The 21,851-nt window shown below is 37.3% G+C and overlaps 1 protein-coding gene across 1 annotated transcript; it reads left to right on the forward strand.

Moving 5' to 3' along the window:
• The first annotated feature begins 20,305 nt into the window (after nt 1-20,305).
• Nucleotides 20,306-20,794, forward strand: LOC104454956. The gene has a single exon (XM_010069826.2). It carries the CDS (start codon nt 20,306-20,308, stop codon nt 20,792-20,794), a length of 489 nt encoding a protein of 162 aa, XP_010068128.2.
• Nucleotides 20,795-21,851: the final 1,057 nt, after the last annotated feature.

Below are 21,851 nucleotides of genomic sequence, written 5' to 3' on the forward strand. Positions count from 1 at the left end.
TGAAAATTGCATCCTCATCCTGCCACATGCTTGACAACATTAGGGAAAGAAGAGCATATAGCAAAAGAAAACGAGGAGGAAAAGAAGCACGGTATCAAATTGTCCATTTGTCTCTTTTCAAGGTCGTGCCAACCACCATGAGAGAGTTGCGGGAACAACAACCAATTCAAATATCAAATCAGGTGTTCCCAGTAGCACAAAGATGATGCTCTAGCCTAGAGGTTTCAGGGAACCACATAATATATCCATCCCAACACATGTATGTATCTACCCAACATTTGATGTGCGATCTCATCATGAATATTTCCTGGTCTCTACATAGAAGATAGTGATGGAACAGACTGAATGCTTACTTTTAAGCATCACAAGCCTACACAGCATAAATTCCATGAAAAACACTTTCCATCTCTTTTCATTCTCGGCAAAACCAAGGACAGTAGCATCAAAGGGTTATGGACCATGAGCATAAGGAAACGAAATAGTGGTGTGGGCGGGGTAGTTTCATCAAAAACAAATTTACAAAAGGAAACCATGTAACTGCAATTCAATTTTATAGATTTATCGATGGAGTCACAAGACCACACGAAAAGCTTATTTACCTTCGCATACAACTCAACATAAGGGTGAAATGCAGGATTTTCCAGCAATGCCTTGTCAGTTGGCAGTTTCAGCAGCCCCTCTGCTTCCCCTTTCAACAACTCGCTGTGTCAAAAATGATCAATTAGTATCTGGCTCTATAACGCTCCCGAATAACAACAAGCAGCGATAAACAAAGACTGAGAAGCTACTGCGGTACTTGACGAGGACGCTGTGAGATATGAGCAGAGTCCCCAGTCAAACGATCGGTCGAGGCTTCGGCGGAGGTGGAAAGGGCGTTGGTGGAGGCGGAGGCGGAGGTGGGCGTCGGCGTTGGAGTTGGGGGCGACGGAGTCGTGAGAGGGCGTCGGGGGGCGGAGGCAGAGGCGGCGTCGGAGGCAACCGGCTTGAGGAGCGTCAGAGTCGGGGGCGTTGGAGTCGCGAGAGGGCGTCGGGGGCGGAGGCGGCGTCGGAGGCATCGGAGGCGTCGGAGGCAACCGGCTTGAGGAGTGTCGGAGTCGGGGGCATCAGAGTCGCGAGAGGGTGTCGGGGGTGGAGGTGGAGGCGGAGGTGGCATCGTTGGTGTCGGAGGCAACCAGCTTGAGGAGCGTCGAGTCGGGGGCGGAGGCGGAGGCGGCGTCGTCGGCGTCTGAGGCAACCGGCTTGAAGAGAGTCGGAGTCGGGGCGTCGGAGTCGCGAGAGGGCGTCGGGGCGGAGGCGGAGGTGAAGGCAGCGTCGTCGGCGTCGGCGTCGGAGTCGGGGGCGACGGAGGCAACCAGCTTGAGGGGCATCGGAGTCAAGAATGGAGAGAGAGAGCTCGTCGGCGAGAATGGAGAGAGAGAGAGAGCAGAGGAGGGGGAAGAGAAGCAGCTGTGCAACTTTTGTTCTCCCCCTCAACGGAATGGAACGGAGAACGGAGAGAGAGAGAGAGAGAGAGAGAGAGGAGAGAGAGGACGATTCGACAGGGCGCAGGCGTCGCAGAGGAGAGCAGAGCAGAGGGAGCGTCAGAGTGGTGGGCCCCACACGCGGCCCGCGTGAATTTTGAACGCCTGACGTCCTCGCCTACATGGAGCCACGTGTCGATCATTGAGTGGTCTTACCCATACGCCTACGTGGAGGGTAAGACCCACCCAATATTTTCTCGAGAGCTTCGAGGGAGTGAGGTTTCAGAGAGAGAGAAGAAGACAAAAGAGAGAGAAGATAAGTGTTGAAAAGTCAAAAAGTAGAAAAGGAAAAAGAGAAGCAAAGTTGAAGACAGCTTGGTGTCCGGTAGGGGGGCTGCGCACGAGGGAAAAGAAAAGGAGAGAGAGAGAAAAAGAAAATAAGGAAAAAGAAAGAAAGAAAGAGAGAGAGAAAGGAGGAAAGGTGTTTGGCCAAATAGGAAAATGGGAAATGAGAATAAATTCAAAAGACAAGAATTTTCTCAAATAGAAAATTCTTAGTTCAATTTCTTTTGAATAAGCTCATAAATTCCCAAAAGAATTTCATATTAGAGTTCTTGATTCCCCTCTTGTATTTTTACATCCAATATCCCTCTTGAATTTCTCTCAAATGACTCTCATAAAATCAATTGATGTCTCACTTATCAAATTGATTATTTTCTTTATCCAAGAATCCATCATACTCCTCAATTTCATAATCCCCGACTTCAACTGAACGAAAATGGCCCTATTTATCTAGTCGAAATTAGAACCCAAAAATCTAAATGTCACAGCAGGAGTTTTACGTTTGTCTCAAAAGAAATATATTGAGAAGATTGTGGCACGTTTTAATATGCAGTCGGCAAATTTTGTAAGTACACCTTTAGCGAAGCACTTTAAACTTTCAGAAAAATTATCACCATAGACTAAGGAGGAGGAGGAGCATATGTCTTATGTTCATTATTTTAGTGTCGTGGGTAGTATTATGTATGCTATGGTGTGCACTATACCTGATATTTCACAAGCTGTGAGCGTGGTTAGTCGCTATATGAAGCGTCCTGGTAAAGCTCATTGGGAAGCTGTGAAGTGGATTCTCAGATATTTGAAGGGGATAACAGACGTGGGTATAGTATACTGGAGGGACAGCAATGGCAGTGAGACCATTGGTTTTGTGGATTCGGATCACGCTGGTAACTTGGATGATTGCATGTCTTTAGCAGGGTACGTGTTTACGCTAGCGGGTGGTGTAGTTAGTTGGAAAGCATCTTTACAGGATCACATTGCCTTGTCTTCGACTGAGGCAGAGTACATGGCACTAACTTTGTAGCGAAGAAGGCGATATGGTTACAAAGTGTGTTCTCAAACTTTGAGTTAGAACAGAAAAGTGTTGAAATACACTGTGATAACTAAGGTGCGATATATTTGGCGTATAATCCAGTTTATCACAAGAGAACAAATCATATCAACAATAGGTACCACTTCATCCGAGATGTCTTGGCGAATGGTGTTGTTATTGTTAAAAAGATTGCTACAACAGATAACCTAGCAGACATGATGACTAAGTCTGTTCATTTGGCGAAGCTCAAGCTCTGCTTGAGCTCTATTGGCGTCTATGGAGAGTGAGCACCCATTAGGGTGTTGGGAGAGCAGTATAGATGATAAGCACTATAACTTGACTTTCAAATATCGAGTTAAGGTGGAGAATTGTTAAATTATGACTCGAGTTTGAGTGTTTACAAAAACGCAATTCGCTGGAATTACAAAAGAGGAAATATGAAATAAATGAAAGCAATGTTTCCTCTTTGCCGCCGCAAGCTTGTGGAATCCAAATTGAAGAAAATAAATTGTGAATCCCTACATGTGATTATCTTCGGCAATTGAAGATTGTTTAGGTGGGGCCCAAGGTCAAACTTTTGATCTTGGGCACACTCACGCACACACAAATTCACCGTGAAGAAGCCCAACATTGGTGGGCCCACAGAAATGTCTATGCTGAAGAAAGGAAGTGTAATTCTCTGCATCGTAGAAACAAAAGGGAGGTGGGCTCAGGTCAAACTTTGACCTGGGCACACGTATAAAAGAGGAAAGATTGTGCAGGTTTTTCGCTTTTGCTGGTAGATGCCGCTTAAGTCCTACGTAAGAAGCCGCGTGAAGTCCGCCAAAGAGAGGAGCCGCACGAAGAATTACGGAGGAGATCTTTTCTGTTCTTTTGGCGTACGACTTGAACGCGTGGTAATTTTATACACCTTAGGTTTGTTGTTAAATCTAGGTGTGGGAAACACTTGAGCGATTGAGCGATTGTAAACTCTAATTCTCTGATTTTAATGGATTATTTGCTGCTGGCTCTTCCCGTGGATGTAGGTACCGATACTCGGACCGAACCACGTAAATTTCTGGTGTCCTTATTTTTCTCGTTAATTTCTCTGGGGTGATTTTGTGTTGATGTAAATTGCAAGATCCTGGTGTTTTCGCATATTATATCCCAACAATTATAATAAGTGTCATTCCATCAAAGTAATTGGCAATTTTTTAAGACAATTTCTTTTATTGATGGGGCCAATGTGGGAATTGAGCAATATGCGATCGTCGCCATCATGGATTAACACAGGATTAATATAAGCCTCATTTATGGACACGTGTAATCAACACACACGTCCGTCGTCCATGAATGACGTGTTACTGTTCATATTTCCGCTGTCGAAGGTAAAAGTGTTGGTCATACTTCCGTCCAAAACTCTCAAACACGCCTTAAATTCCCCGCTATAAATACAAGCCGTAGGTAAGCATATTCTCCAAACATACACCAATCTCTCTCTCACTCTCTCTCTCTCTCTCTCTCAGGATGGGCAACTGTGCAGCTCCTCAAATCACAAGAAATGGTGGCCTTGCCATGACCGCTCGTCACCAAAACTGGTTATCATCTCCTCCATCCACGCTTATGGTCATTCACATGGACGGAAGACTGCAAGAGTTCGCTCAAACCCTCAAGGCTTCTCACCTCCTCTTCCAGAACCCTAACTGCTTCCTCTGCAGCTCGGAGTCCATGTTCGTCGACTCCATGGTCCCCCAAGTCCACGAAGAAGAAGACCTCTGCTTTGGCCAGCTCTATTTCCTCTTGCCTCTCTCCATGTCCCGAGTCCTGCTCTCTTTGCGAGAGCTCTGCATGCTAGCCGTCAAGGCCAGCGCGGTGCTTGGGAGCAGCTCGAGTTTGAGGAGGAGGAAGGATGGAGTTTTGTAAGGGGCGGGTCAACGGAGATGGTGTCGAGCTCCGACCGGCTTCAACACCACAAGATTGGACTTGCCTCAGAGCAGCCGAAAGATTGAGTTGTGAAAGAGCATGCCTATGAGATGAAGCGGGAACCGAATAGAGACAGAAGGAAGAGCTTGAATCAAATATGCTATAAGCTCTTATGTCTTGTTTCTTTTTTCTTTTTCTTTTTTTGAACAACTTCTGTCGTTTGTCCTCAAATTAACAAGTCTTTTTAGTGAAACTTGAATTACGCGTCAATGTTTCAGACGGACTACAATTGCGCGTCTATTATTATCTTCATGGTCGTCATCATCCTAGTCATTGTTATTGGCACAATCATTATAATATCGTCAATATTATTACTTTAATACAAAGTAGCTTTATATTGTGATAAGAACGTGAAAGATGTAAAAGCATGCGAAGAATATTACTTAAATTGGTGTTGCAAAGATCTCGCGATATTCCATTTCTTGAGCATTTTATGAAGCCTAAGACGAGGTAATTTCTTCACTTTTATGTGTGGTGCTCAATTTTCGTTTGTACGGTGGGGGGAAAGGTTATTGCATGTAACAAAAGAAGAAAAAAAGTAGTAAATTTTCTATGCTATATAGCCCATGATAGGAATGGGGGTACAAAAAGTTTTAAAAAGATTAATAATTTGACCAATAAAAGGGGGAATAACCAAAAAATAAAAAACTTTAGGGGGCAGTCAAATTCACGTGGAAAATTAATTTTTACTATAGCTAACTATAACCTAGGAGAACCCTAGTGCTTTGATAATTGATTATTTAAGCTCTTGTCCGATTAAGCTTAAAGTGCGATGATATGATTTGACAATCATTATCTTAACTTTTTAATTATATTTCTATACAGTAAAAACCGTATACTTTTTCAAGAAGAGTTTTTCATTAACCTACTTGCGGACGATATTTGATGGAGAGCTATATTGTTCTGTTAACTTTGAACTATCTTGTTTGTCACTTAAGTCCAAAAGTCTCATCTACAATTAAAGTGAATATCACCTCATATGATGTGGTGATTTCCTAAAACATATAGAGGTAATACTATTAAAAATCACAAACTAGTATCTTGTGACACATATGCTCCAAATTAATTTTAGTCTAATGAAAAAAATCAAACCAGTACCCTTGACCCAAAATTTACGCTCCATTTCCACCGTTAAAAGTGTATATGTGTCAATGTACGTGGATTTTCCATGTCGGATATGTTATTCTTTATGTGACATTCTTGCAGTTGTCAATCAATTTGGATTTGGCATTCTCCATGCCAAGTTCGTCTTGCGAGGTCTACCATGTGCGCTAACAAGTACGCACTTTAAGAGAGTATATTTGGGTTAGGGACGTTGGTTTGAAATCTTTTGTGAGACCAAAATTACTTTATGGTATATGGATCATGGGATACTTGTTTAAGATTTTTGGTGAGGCGAAAATTAGTTTGAGTTCAATGTGTTATTAGAATACTAGTTTGGAAATTTTAACGGTATTAGTCCAAAACATGTATGTCAATAGTTTTTGAGCTTTTTATGATTGTTTTGAACCAAACAAAGTCAAGCGCCATAAGCTTTGGTCCATGGCATGCTATGCTGAGAAATTGCTAGGTTATTCATTATTTGGTGCTTTTAGACCTTTCTCTTTTTGGCCGGAAATGCTTCTAGACGTAACAAAAACAATGTCGGTACACGCTTTCTTTATCAGTTTGATACTGTAGATCTAGCATTTGGCAAGTAGAAGGCTTTTAGACCTTTCTCTTTTTGGCCGGAAATGCTTCTAGACGTAACAAAAACAATGTCGGTACGCGCTTTCTTTATCAGTTTGATACTCTAGATCTAGCATTTGGTATTAGTATAAGCTCAAGTAGAAGGCAACGACGGCACGAGGAAGTGATTTAAATGATTGTGCGGCTACCTTAAATAATGCAAAATGGCATATCTAGATCTTAATAAAAAATTAATGGGGACATGATCACCGGCCACAAAATTCTAAACTTTTAGGTCGGTTCATTGGACAAATTTTGCACATGAGTTTCACATAGAAGTACGAATTTGATTTTTCAGGCAATTGGGTTTTGCGGCGGACCGCTGCTAAGCTAACGGTCACCATTATTCTCGACAAAAACGAAGAATGTTGAGCGTCATATATCCCATATTTAGCAAGAGAGGCAACCGAGAGTTCAACTATGGTCCTTTCGTGTCTTATTTCAGCCAATTTTTTCTTCTTAAAAATTTACTTTAGGTTACTTGTATATAATTTTGTAACTCAAACTTTTGTTAAATTGTTCAATCTAAAAGTTTAAATTAATAGATGGAGGGAGACCACATATATAAAGAGCATACAAACTCCATAGACAAGTGATGTATGATACTTTTAATTTATTCAATTCAAAGATATGCACTATAAAAAAGAGATCTAAATAATCTCCTAGGTATGTACAAGAGATATTGAGAATCAAGAAAAATTTCCTAAATGTATCTATCAACTTCAAACCAAAAAAGACAAAAAGAAAAAACAAAATTAGACACATCTCTTTATAGATAGTGCTAATATAAAAGAAGTCCCCTCAACCCAAAATAAAACGTGAAACACACTTTACGGATCTATTTTATGTCAACCAAATATTTGTCATTATGACATAACATATAGATGAAATATTATGCGGAATTTTATTTCAGTAGAAATAAGCTACAACTACTAGAGGCAATTCTTATTCATCATTCCTCACTATGTTAAATTAATTTCAAAATTGAATAGGCCAATTAAGGCATACCTATTGTAATCAATCGTGTCGGAATGGTCAATTAGAATAGAACACATTGATTATCCAGTAATCAATGCGGGCATAACCCGAGTGCCTTATCTCATTAATAATACATGTAGTTCTTTTCAACTAGTGAGTCGTTAGTGGTTCGCTACTCATGATGTATTTCAAATAATATTTAACTTGTACAAAGTCTCCAAACAAAAAATTAATACAGCTTATAAGAATACTACAAAAATTCCATAGAGTTGGGTATAGGTAAAAATTGGGAAAATTCAAAATAAGGGCTTGTAATGCCTTCATTTTATCAAATAAGGATCTGAAATAGCCAAAATAATTCCAAGGGTCCAACCTCACCTCCGACTAAAAATTATGATTGATCAAGGGCAGTTTCATCCAAAGACAATTTTAACCTAAATTTCAATTAAATTATATTAAAAATTAAGAAAAATAAAAGTTTTTATAAAAGAAAGAAAAGAAAACAATACAGGTGAGAGGGTTGGCTGTAGTCCTCTTGCCTATGGCCATCGCTCCTGACGATGGGTTGCGACCACAGGTGAAGGGCTTGAGTATTTTATTGTTTTTTGTGTGTTTTCTTTTTCTTTTTTAATTTTTAGTTTTTTTTTTTTTTTTGGGTTTGTCTTTTTTTATGGAAAAAAAAAAAAAAAAAAAATAAATAAATGGCAAAGATACCATTGACTAGCCGGTGAGGTTTGGCCATTCTTTGAGACTAACTAGTCACTTTAAGCTATTACTTGAAACAAATCTACTTTAAACCCTTATTTGAGAAGATAAGAGCACTTTAGGCTCTTATTTGAAATAATGTCCATTTTAGACCTTTTACTCTTATTTGGAATTTTCCCGATGAAAAGAGGAACATACTTACATCTTATGCATATTGCAGAGTTTTAGCTTGTTGTCATATTGTGTCAAATATTCTTAGAAAATAAACTAGTTTTTGAAAATTCCAAATTAATGAAAGAGTGGAAACATCGCTCATAAATTATTTACAACAATCCTTACATAAAGAAAATTATTCAATTAGTCATAAATGTTTTGTATAAATATCAATTTAGTTCTAATTTTTTCAAGTTTACCAATTTAATTCTAAATTTTTGCTTGAAATTTCAAAATAATAATTCTGGGCAATTTTTGTCGAAATTGCTAATGTGATCTAATCACAAATGTTAACAATCCGGCGAAATTTGGTAAAAAAAAAAAACCACTAGAATTTTACACAAAGATTTAAGATTAAATTGAAAAATCTAGAATTAAATTAACCTTCATACAATAAATGTAATACTCATTGAATAAGTTCCCTCAAGTTTCTAGATAGGTTGTAAGGAAAATGAATCAAATTAAAGAATTTTTCAAAGAGAAATTACTACCAATAATTGTAGTCGCACTAGCAATGTATGGTCTTTCTTTTTAAAGAAGACAAAGACTTCATATTGACTATGACTTATCTGACCCATTTTAAACGTTGGACTAAGTCAAAAAGTGTTTATACATATTTTTGAGACAAGTATACTAAAAATTCTAAAACTTATTACAAAAGTGCAATTGATCTTCTAACTTTTCAAAATGTGTAATCCATAAAACTTGTTAAATTTGCTTAATCAAGTCCTTATATTAACTCCATCTAATTTGATTAATGGAAAATACTAATGTATTTTTTTTTTTATTCTTCCTCCATAGCACTTTTGACTAAAACATAAAAGACAAAGTTAAAACAACGTTATTTTGATCCAAATTCGATTTTTTTACCAAAAAAATTATTTATATTAGATTTTAAGAGGCTAAATTTAAATTAAATAAAAGAGTGTAAGGAAGGAAAATCACTGGAGGGCCTCAGGGCCCTCCCCACTACCATCGCTAGAAAGGCCTAGCAATGGTGGGGCGATGGCCGATCACCATCACCAAATGCAAGTAAGCCCTCACCTGGTTTTCCTTCCTTCTATGTCTCTCTCTCGCTCTCTCATTTAACTTTAATCTATAATCTAATTTAAATATAATTTGGATTTAAAAAAAATCAAATTTAGACAAAAAAAAATGACGTTAGAGAAAAAAAGCCCTCACTTGGTTCTTCTTATACGGAAGAGAAAATATATATAAAAATAATATATATTATTTTATATTAGCCAAGTTGAACGGAGTTTAGAAAAAAACTTAATTATATTTTTAGAAAATTTTAAAATTTAATTATATTTTTTGATAAGTTTTAGGATATTCGTACACTTATCCCTATTTTTTAAGGCCCAACGGGAGTGCTACGTGAGAATAGTCCACGTCGTCGGTCAAAGTCTAGATTTTCAAAGTTGGTCATGCATGTGTTTCTTCCAGCAACCTTTAAGCGTCGAACGAGAAGACTCGGGACGTGAGCCTCGCCATGTCGTCCGCTAATGGCTTTTGATTCTTTGTACTTCAACCTTGGGACAACTTTTGTGTCGTGTTTTTGATTTCACCGCCCATGAGAATCCGAGTAAATAACTTCATTTGCATATCCTTAAGGTATTTGAAGAGACTTGAGAAATGGAATTTTTTTTTCCCAAATGACTTGATATTCCCTTAAAGGATTGAGCGGATTTAATTGATGAAATATCACTGTTGATTGTTCTACTTCAGTCAAAATAATAAAAACCGAACCTATAATTTTGTTTTTGGTTCAAAATAGTCCATGTACTTTTTAAAAGTATCATCTCATGATGACATTTGCTAACATCAAAACCCATTAAAGCTAACATCCTCACCAATGCTAAATCCCGAGCAACCATAGCTGCGTGCTTGAAGAAACTCTAGACCACCATGGCCAAGCTCAACGAAGCTTAAAGTTTAGGAAAGTAATGTGTCACTATCTAAAGTCTGAGGGCTATGGGCCCAACGGTGCCAAAGTTGAAAGAGATAACGTGTAATTTTTTTCAAGTTCAAAAGTTATTGTGCATTGGACGTAAAGTTTAAGGAGACTAGGAACAATGTATCTAAAAAAAGTAATTTTCTATAAATTACACTGTTGAAGGTCAAAAAGTTGGGTCATTAGTCAATCCAAAACTCTCAAAACACGCCTTCACTCCCATATTAAATAGCTGCCCATATCAAACATATTGGCCAAACAAACGTCAATCTCTCTCTCCCTCTCTCTCCCTCTCTCCCTCTCTGTCTGTCTGTCTGTCTGTCTGTCTGTCTGTCTGTGATATAGAATGGGCAACTGTGCAGCTCCTCAGATCACAAGAAATGCTGGCCTTGTCATGACCACCCCTCACCATAGCTGGTCGTCATCATCTCCATCCACGCTCAAGGTCATTCACATGGACGGAAGACTGCAAGAGTTCACCAAAACCATCAAGGCTTCTCACCTCCTCTCCCAGAACCCAAACTGCTTCCTCTGCAGCTCAGAGTCCATGTTCATCGACTCCATAGTCCCCCAAATCCACGAAGAAGAAGACCTCTGTTTGGGCCAACTCTATTTCCTCTTGCCTCTCTCCATGTCCCGAGTCCCACTCTCTTTCCGAGAGCTCTGCATGCTTGCCGTCAAGGCCAGTGCCGTGCTTGAGAGCAGCTCGATTGCGAGGAGAAGGAAGGACGGAGTTTCATCAGGGGTGGGTCACTGGAGATGGTGTCGAGCTCCAACCGGGTGTAACACCACGAGATTGAGCTTGGGTGAGAGCAATCGGAAGATTGAGCTGTAAAAGTGCATGCCTATGAGAAGAAGCGGGAACCGAATAGATGACAGGATGAAGAACTTGAACGATATGCTATAAGCTCTTCTTTTTTTCTTTTTTTTTTTTTTTTTGAACAACTTCTTTCGGTTGTCCTAAAGTTAACAAAGTCTTTTTAGTGAAACTTGAATCACGTGTCAATGTTTCAGGCGAACTACAACTGCGTCTATCATTATCTTCATGGTCATCATCATCCTCGTCATTATTATTGTCACACTGATCATGATTATCGTCGATATTATTATTTTAATACAAAGTAGCTTTATATGTAGACTAAGACGAGGTAATTTCTTCACGTTTATATGCGGTGCTTAATTTTCTTTTGACGGCAGGGGAAAAAGTTATTGCATTTAACAAAAGAAGGGAAAAAGTGGTAAATTTTCTATGCTATATGGCCCATGATAAGGAATGGAGGTACAAAAAGGTTCGAAAATATAAATAATTTGACCCATAAAGAGGGAATTACCAACAAATAAAAAACTTTGGTGGTCAGTCCACTTCACGTGGAGAATTAATTTTTACTATAGCTATGCTAACTATAACCTAGGAGACCCCTAGTGCTATGATGATTGACTATTAAGCTCTTGCCCAATTAACTCTAAAGTGCGGCACTATTATTTGACAATCGTAATATTAGCTATTTAACTGTATTTTTGTACAGTAAAAACTGTATATCTTTTCAAGAAGAGTTTTTCATTAACCTACTTGCGCATGATATTAAATAAAGAACTATATTGTTCTCTTAACTTTGAGCTATCTTGTTTGTCACTTGAGCCCAAAATCTCGCGTATAATTTAAGTGAAATATCACCTTGTATCAACAGATAGAAGCAATACTATTAATAGTTACAAACTAGTATCCGATGACATATTTACTTTAAATTGATTTTCATCTAATGAAAAATGTCAAACCAGCACGCTTGACCCAAATCTATTGTCTGATTCCATCCAATATCTTGTTAAAATGCATACATGTGAATATATGTGGATTTTCTATGTCAGATATGTTATTCTTTACATGACTATCTTGCAATTGTCAATCAATTCGGACTTGGCATTCTCCACCTCAAGTTCATCTTGCATCATCTAGCACATGTGCTAAGAAGTTTGTACTTTAAGAGAGTATATTTTGGGTCAGGAATACTGATTTGAGATCTTTTGTGAGGTGAAAATTACTTTAAGGCAAATGGAACACGGGATACCTTTTTTGAGATTTTTGGTAAGACAAAAATTAGTTTGGTTTTAATGTGTTTTTGCAGTACTGATTTGGAAATTTTAATGGTATTAGTCCAAACATATATATATCCATCTTTTTGCAGCTTTTTATGATTTTTTTTTTTTATAACTTTGAACCAAACAAGTCAAGCGCGACAAGCTTTGGTCCATGGCATGCTATGCTGAAAAATTGCTTGGGTTATTCATTATCGGGTGCTTTTAGACCTTTCCCTTTTGGCCGGAAATGCTTATGGACCTAACAAACACGATGTCGGTACACGCTTTCTTTATCAGTTTGGCACTTTAGATTTAACGTCATTTAGACTCTTTATCTAAATCTAGCATTTGGTATTAGTATAAGCTCAAGTAGAATGCAAAGGGCACGAGGAAGTAATTGAAATCATTGTGTGGCTGCCTTAAATAATGCTAAATGACATATCTAGATCTTAATATAAATTGAATGGGGACTAGAAGATCACCGGCCATAAAATTCCGAATTTTTAGGCGGGTTCATTAGACAAATTTTGTACATGAATTGTAAGAAGTGCGAATTTTATTTTAAGATACTTGGGTTTTGCGATGGACTGCCACTAGGCTAATGGTTACCGTTATTCTTGACAATAATGAATGTCAAGGGACATATCCCATATTTAGCTAGAGAGGCAGCCGAGAGTTCTACTATGGTCCTTTTATATCTTATTTCAATCAATTTTTTCTACTTAAAAATTTTGTGGATAAGTTCATTAGAAATCCTAAAACTTATCATAAAAGTACAATTGAATCCTAAAAGTTTCAAAAAGTGCAATCGAGTCATAAAATTTATCAAATTAGTGTAATCAAATATTTCTTTAACACAGTCAACTTAACCAATGGAAAATGTTAACATGTCATTTTTTTTTTTTTGGTGAGGTAAGAATTTATTGATTTAAACCAAACAAACAACTCGGAAACTAGCATAAAAAACTTCCACTCAACGAGGTAATAAGCCAGGTCGAGTGGAAGGAAGCCAGAAAAAGAAGCCAAAAGCTACCAAGGTAGCAACAGGAGGCCAAACGGCATCCACAAAAGAGCCAAATAGAAAGAAAAGCTACAAGAAAATACAACCAGACAAGCGAAAACAACCAAAAGGAGCCAACGGACAAGAACAACACCAACCCTCCGAAAGAAAAGGCAATGAGACCTTGACACGCTGGTAGCCGATGAAACAGCAAAGGCCAAAGCACTTAGTCCGCAAAGATGGCCGGATCAATACCCCAAATTCGTTGAGTTCTTCTATTTCTCGGAGTAACATGGCATTTATTATTATTATTATTTTATTCGAATATTATTTAAATTAGATTAAAGAACTAAAAAAGATGCAAAAGTTTTATTTTTAAGAAAATGAAAATAATGAAATGGAGGGGCATGTTGTGACATCTGGAAATTTCCATTTTTGATAATAATACTTAGGATTAATATCAACAATTAGATTGCTAGGATACTGAGGCACTAGAATTAAGTTGATAGACTTCGACGTGTACGTTAGTGGTGTCGAACAAGAATATTGAATTTGCTGTCAAATTATTGATAAAGTAGGGTTGGTATGTTTTAAACTTTTTATTTGAAGATATTCGAGTTTTAAATTTATTATATTGAGATTATCCCAATTTTTATATCGTTCATTAATAATTTTAGTGGGAAATGTTTTCAGAGTCATAAATGTTCAAAATAAGATGTTCAGAATGAAACTATTTTCAAATTGTCAGATGTTTAGAATGAAAATATTTCCTGAATTAGATGTTTTGAATGAAATAGATTTCTTGAATCTCATTCGTCTTCAATTTACAAGTCACTTCTATTTTCTTTACCAAAGATTATAAACTCATGCTTTTTGAGACACTGAACTTGGAAGCTTTCATATCATTCATGACATCATCGAATTTAATTTTGGTCCATTAATGCGATTGCTGAATCACACCCCTACTTGGCCAGATGAGAGAGGCCCATCTTCATTCTTATCAAAATATCTTCTAGTGTCCAAGTTCTATTGAACCATTTGTATTCTAACTAGCTTCATAGGGACATTTGAGGCTCATCTAATTTTCTTTAACCTTGGTTGAATCATTACTCCTTCTTGATAACCATTGAGGGCTCTTTAAAAATTTCTTTTGCCTTGATTTCGTGAAGAAAAACGATGGCAAGCTTTCCTTTTTCGAGGTTTCACTTCATTAACTTCAACCATCAACCCACTTCTTCTTGCTTTAATTTTCAAGAACTCATAATTAGAAATGGAGGTCCTACACTCAAATTGATAAAAGTTTCTATTTCAATCTTCTGAGTTTGAACTAGGTTAATCATTTGATTTCACTACATTTTATCAATGGATTTTATTGTTTTCAAATCAAGCTTTGTTGATTTTGGTTTTGGTTTATTCTATTTGCAGGTGATTTAGAGCTCTTAATTTGAAGTCATTTTCGAGGTAAGTGAAACCCCAAGTCACTAAGTTATATTGAACTTCTTAGTGCTTTTAAATTGGTTGGTTGCAATGTGTGAACTTAGTGCAAGTATGTAAAATAGGGATGTGAATGTGCTGTGATAGTTTAATCTATTTTGTGGATTCTATGCATGGTTAGAATGTGTTTGATTATTTCTTTTAGGTGTGGCGACATATGAATGTGTAAACGATGAATTTGAATTTGAGAGTGATGTTTTTGTAAACTGCAAATGTAACTGTCGTTGATAACATTCACTTATTAATTTTGAATATAATTCATTTCTAAGTCTGATTCGCTCTTGAGTATGAGATACTCTCTGAATCGGACTTGCTTTTTGAGTTGGACTCTCTCAGAGTTTGATTTATTTTTTGAGTATATTCACTCACCGATTAGAACAACTTCCTTACGATCAGACTTTCCCAATCAGAATAATTTCCTTATGATCAGACTTTCCCATTCAAAATCACTTCTTGTGTTTCAGACTTTCTATTCAGAATCATTTCCTCATGTTTCAGACTTTCTATTTAGAATCATTTGCTTATGTTTGTTCAAAATTACTTCCTTATGTTTTAGACTTTCCATTCAGAATCATTTGCCTATGTGTCAGACTCTTTGTTCAGAATCACATTTATATTTTGGACTTTTCATTTAGAACCAATTGCAAATGTTTAGATTCATTTGTTTTGCTGCTCAAATTCATTGTCTGGCATACTAATTGTTAAGTATTGAACATGTTTGCATGAGATATGAAAAAGAGGTAAGCATGTGAATATTTCCTTATGATGTATGCAAATGTGTTGTGAAATGGATGCCAATTGTTGAAATGAGTGTTGGTATCACTCTTGATGCATGTGAAATCATGCAATATCAATGATGTGTGCATGGCATCATATGACCAAATATGAAGTGTGATGTATTTCGTCACCCATATAGTAGTTTGTGACAATGCCTCGCATGTCAAGATGTCCCGTTGTGTGATTGGAATGCCCTAGGGATTTTTTGGAATGCCTTGGGAGTCGAGATGCCTCATAGGTTAGGATGCCTGATGGGCAAATGGTGCGGGATGCCTCAGAGTTGAGATGCCCTATTGTGTGATTAGAATTCCTCCTGTGTGATCGGGATGCCTTGAGAGTATTCTAGAGGAGGAGAGATGATAAATATGATGCATATTCATGCGTGTGCATAGTTCATACATATTCTTATAAGTCATTAACTAATGGCAACCATGCATCATGAGATATTATGCCATTTATTTGCATATGATGGATATTCCATATGTATAATAGTGAGACACTAGGTTATACTTGTAAGGGTCAACCTCTGGCCTCACTTATCAATGATATTGTCTGCTTTGCTCTAGAGCTCACATAATTTTGTTCTTTAGGCTTCGCTGGAAAAGGCTTCATTGGTAATTAAGATTGATGCTACTCCTTATATAGCACATCACCTCACCAATACCTAGGCGATATGAGATTCGGTTTATTCTTGCCCCCATGCCATCCTAGAGTGGGAACTGCACCTTGTCCAAGCCCTTCTTGGCCCTAGGAGTCACTTCAACCCTCATCGATTAGATCGTTACAATACTGGTGCATTATGAATTAATTTTTCTTTCTCTTCCTCTTAAGTGGAGGACCCATGGTATTGTTGTTAACGTGTTCATTGGCATATGATGTTAGTAAGGATAGGGCTCCCATTCTTGCATGTAAGATTCATGATTATCTTACATGTCTTTGAACTCACTATGTTTGCACCAAGTTGAGCATTAAGATGATCTTTCACCTTAGACCTAGGGATTTCATTTACTGGATTTCATTTCACTCCCTTTTTTAGAGTTCCTATGCATCATTAGTATGAGTATGACTATGCTTATACTTGGGTTGGGTGCCTATCATACTAAGTGTATGCCCAAATTTGGGTGAGCCTTGCCTGGGCAAGGGTTGCTGGCCCTCCTTTTGAATCACTAAGGTCTTGCCCAGGGCAAGTGATAGTTGCCGGCCCCAAGGGGGGCCAACGATGCCATAATCTAGGCACCCTTGCTTGGATCTCGCGAGGGTCACTAGCTCTTGTCAGGGGCCTACCACCCTCGCCTAAAGTTAGCGGCCTCCAATGGTCCCTTCGGCAATGGGTGATGGCGGCGTCGGCTTTCCATTGGCGAATTGCCCCTCCCTTTCTTTATTTTCAATTTTATATTAAAAATAAAATTTTAGCATTTTCTTTTTTAAAACTAATAAATAATATTTGAATATAATGATGATGATGATGATGATGATGATGATGATGATGATGATGATGATGAAGATGATGATGATGATAAATGCCACATAAGAGAGATAAAGTCACATTAACATTTTATGTTAGTTAAGTTGACAGTATTAATGGAAGGACTTGATTGTACCAATGTGACAAGTTTGATGATTTGATTGCACTTTATTAAAGTTTTAAGATTCAATTGTACTTTTATAAGAAGTTATAAGATTTCTAGTGAATTTATCCAAAAATTTTGCTTAGGTTACTCACAAAGAATCTTGTGACTCCAACTTTTTTTATAATTTCCAATCCAAAATTTTAAATTAATACGTAAAGGGAGATCATAAAGAGCATATAAATCCCATAAAACATGTCATGGGTCAAACTTTTAACATTCAATTCAAGGATATGCACAATCAAAGAGATAAGGGTAATTACCTAGGAATGTGCACAATCACGAGAGATATGAAGAATCAAAAAAGAAATCCTAATTATTTCTATCAACTTCAAAGCAAAAAAGAAACAAGGAAAAAAAAATTAGGCACGTCTCTTATAGATATTGTTTCTATAAAAGAACTCCCCTCGTCCAAAAAATACATGCGGGTCTTTTCAACTAGCGAGTAGTGTGCGAGTGGTCCTCCACTCATGACATGTTTGAGATAACATTCAACTTAGATAAAGTCTCCAAAAGAAATAATATAATTTATAAGAATACTACTAAAATTCCATAGAGTGGGTATAGGTGAAAATGGGACATGCTTAAATCTCATGCATATTGCAGAATTTTAGCGTGTTATCATATTGTGTAAAATATTCTTCAAAAAGAAACTAATTTTTGAAAATTTGAAATAAATGAAATGTTATCCTAAGTGAAAACATCGCTCATAAATTTTTTACAACAATCTCTAAGTAAAGAAAATTATCCAATCAATCTTAAACTTATTGGACAAATATTAATTAAGTTATAAGTTTTTCAAGTTTACCAATTTAATTCTAAATCTTTGCACAAAATTTCAATATGATCATTTAGGCTATATTTTGTCGGAAGTTGCTGACATGGCGATCTAGTCATCAATGGCCCTCTTACATCACTTACAGTCACATCAATGATTTTCAGTTAAATATAGCTAAAAAGACTACCTTAGAATTTTGGAAGAAGATTTAAGATTAAATTGGAAAAATTATAATTGAATTGATATTCATACAATAGGTTTAGTAATAATTGGACAAGTTCCCTCGAGTTTGTAGATAGGTTATTAGGAAAAGAAATCGAATTAAAATATTTTTCAAAGAGAGATTACTACCAATAGTCGTAGTAGTACTAGCGATATATGGCCTTTCTTCCTAAAGAAGGCAAAGACTTCATGTTGACTATGACCAGTGGGTCTTCTTATTCTTATCCGACCCATTTTGACGTAAACGTTGGACTAAGTTGAAAAGGATTCATACGTACTTTTGGAATAAATACATTTAAAATTCTAAAACTTATTACAAAAATACAATCAAGTCTTAACATTTGTAAAATTTGTATAACCAAGTCCTTCCATTAATTCTATCTAACTCGATTAACAAAAATGCCAATGTGATTTTTTTTTTTTTTTAATTTTCCAACACGACGCTGACGTGACTGAAGCATGAAGTATAAAGTTCAAATGTTGTCATTTTGGTCCAAATGATTTTTTGACCTAAAGTTTATTTAAATTAGAATAAAAAATTGCTAATTTTAAAATAAAAACGAAAGGGAAGGAAGGAAAACTGGGAAGGGCCCTTGCAGGTACCATGCTACCGCTGGAAAGGGCTGATAATGGTGGTTGATGGCTGGTCACCCTCACCGACGCAAGCAAGCACTTGCATGATTTCCCTTCCTTTTATCTTTTTTTTTTAATAATAATTTTAATCATGCCAGCACCGCATAGAAAACGGAAAATAAAAAAAATCACATCAACATTTTTTCCTAACCAAATTAAATGAAGTTAATAGAAAAATTTTATTATAATTTTGAAAGTTTTAGAATTTAATTATATTTTGATGATAAGTTTTAAAAACTCATAAGCACTTATCCCTATATTTGAAGTTCCCGTCAGCAATGCTACGTGAGAATTGCCTACGTCATCTGTCAAAATCTAGATTTTCAACGTTGGTCATGCATGGGTTGCTTCCTGAGAATTGCACTGCAAGGGCCTTCCAGCAGCTTCCGAGCATCAAAAGGGAAGACTTGGAATGCCAGTCTTGCCATGTCGTCCGCTAATGGCTTTCGATCCTTTGTACATTGACCGCTGGGACGACTTTTGCGTCGTGTTCTAGATTCCACTGCCCATGAGAATCCGGGTAAATTACTTTATTTTCCTCTTTCGTTTTTTTGGCATACGCCGAATAATATAGGAGAAAATACCTAATGACTTACGAACGCCAAGTCATCTATGATTATCGATAACATTGTCTAATCCATGATCAATTATGAGTTTTCTTTATTCGCATGTCCTTACGTGTTTGAAGAGTTTTTAGAAATGGAAATTTCTTTTTCCTAATGATTTAATATTCCCCAAAAGAATTTAGCAGATTTAATTGGTGAGATATTGCCGTTGGTCCCTATGCTTTAGCCAAAATAAAAAAAAAAAACGCCGTTGTACTTTTGTTTTTGGGTCAAAATCATCCATGTACCTTTTAAAAGTATCATTTGATCGGTCTCGTGATGAAATTTGCTCACATCAAAACCTGGCAAACCTGACATGGCCACCAATGCTAAATCCCAAGCGGCCATAATCGGAAGCTTGAAGAAATTCTGACTGCCATGGCCAAGCTCAACAAACCTTAAAGCTCAGGAAAGTAATGTGTGACTATTAAAAGTATGAGGGCCATGGGGCCTACGGTGCTAAAGTTGAAAGAGATAATGTGCAATTATTGAGGTTTTGAAAGTTCTTGTGCGATGGACGTGAAGTTTAAGGAGACATGGAACGAGTATGCCCAAAAAGCATTTGTTTATAAATTACACTGTTGAGGGTCAAAAGTTGGGTCATCAGTCAATCAAAAACTCTCAAACACGCCTTTACTTTCCCATTAAATACCTGCCCATATCAAACATATTGGCCAAACAAACATCAATCTCTCTCTCTCTCTCTCTCTCTGATATAGAATGGGCAACTGTGCAGCCCCTCAGGTCACAAGAAATGGTGGCCTTGCCATGACCACCCATCATCATAGCTGGCTATCACCATCTCCATCCACGCTCAAGCTCATTCACATGGACGGAAGACTGCAAGAGTTCACTCAAACCACCAAGGCCTCTCGCCTCCTCTCCCAAAACCCCAACTGCTTCCTCTGCAGCTCAGAGTCCATGTTCATCGACTCCATAGTCCCCCAAATCCACGAAGAAGAAGACCTCTGTTCGGGCCAACTCTATTTCCTCTTGCCTCTCTCCATGTCCCGAGTGCCGCTCTCTTTACAAGAGCTCTGCATGCTCGCCATCAAGGCCAGCGCCGTGCTCGAGAGCAGCTCGAGCTTGAGGGGAAGGAAAGACGGAATTTCGATAGTGGCAGGTCATGGGAGACGGTGTCAAGCTCCCACCGGGTTCGACGCCGTGAGAGTAGAATTGGTCAAGAGCAGCCGAAGAATTGAGTTGTGAAAGTGCATGTGTAGGAGATGAAGAGGGAATCGAATAGATGACGGAAGGAAGAGCTTGAAGATTATGCTAGAAACTCTTCTTCTTTTTTTTGTGTGTGTGAACAAATCTTTTTTTTTGGTTGTCGTTAAATTAACAACTCTTTTTAGGGAGACTTAATATACGTCTCATTGTTTTTAGATTTGTGATCAATCTTGATTATGATTAACCTAATTATAACTCTTTCAATTATTAATTATCGTCATCGTCATCGTTCACAATCATCATAACAACAATTATTATTATTATTATTATTATTATTATAAATTTAAAGTAGCTTTTTGGTTAAGTAATCATCATAGAAGCCAGCATCATATGTCGTGATAAGGACATGAGAGGTGTAAAAGCGAGCGAAGCATAGTTCCTTAGTTGGTGTTGAAAATATCTCATGATATTCCATTTTTTGAGCTTTTTATCTAGCCTAGACAAAAGAATTCCCTCAATTTTATAGTGCTAATTCCTTGAAGAAAAAGCATCAGTCTTAGATCTAATGCCGATTCTATTCTGAATTTTTTTTTGTCTTTAAAAAATTATAAATTTTTACTCAAAACTCAAATCTAACCCCATTAATTTGGAAGAGTTAGTTGTCGACCGTGACGAGCCCAAGCGCCGGCCACACCCCCACCCCCGTTACGAAACAACCACCGTTGTGGTGGTCGCCTATCAATGTTGACCACCGCGTCAACCACCAACACGGCAGAACACAAAGGGGGCGGGGGAAATTCGACAGATGCTACCACTACGTGATGGACACTAGAGATGACAAAGCCAGGCTGTTGTTAGGGTTGCCCGGACAAAAGAAATTCTAGCCTACAAATAAAGAGAGAAGATCCTAAAAATGCAAAAAATAAAAATAAAAAATAAAAAAATCTGAAGTTAAAACAGAAAAAGCTGACGTTCATTCTTGTTGGGAAAATTCTGTTCAAAAAAAAAAAAATCTTGTTGGGAAAGTGTCACATTGAATTTCGAATTAATGGAGGTCAGATTTGGGATTTAAGTAAAAATTTGTGATTTTTTATGC

The sequence above is a fragment of the Eucalyptus grandis genome, chromosome 7 (genome assembly GCF_016545825.1).
Source record: "Eucalyptus grandis isolate ANBG69807.140 chromosome 7, ASM1654582v1, whole genome shotgun sequence".
Classification (NCBI taxonomy): domain Eukaryota; kingdom Viridiplantae; phylum Streptophyta; class Magnoliopsida; order Myrtales; family Myrtaceae; genus Eucalyptus; species Eucalyptus grandis.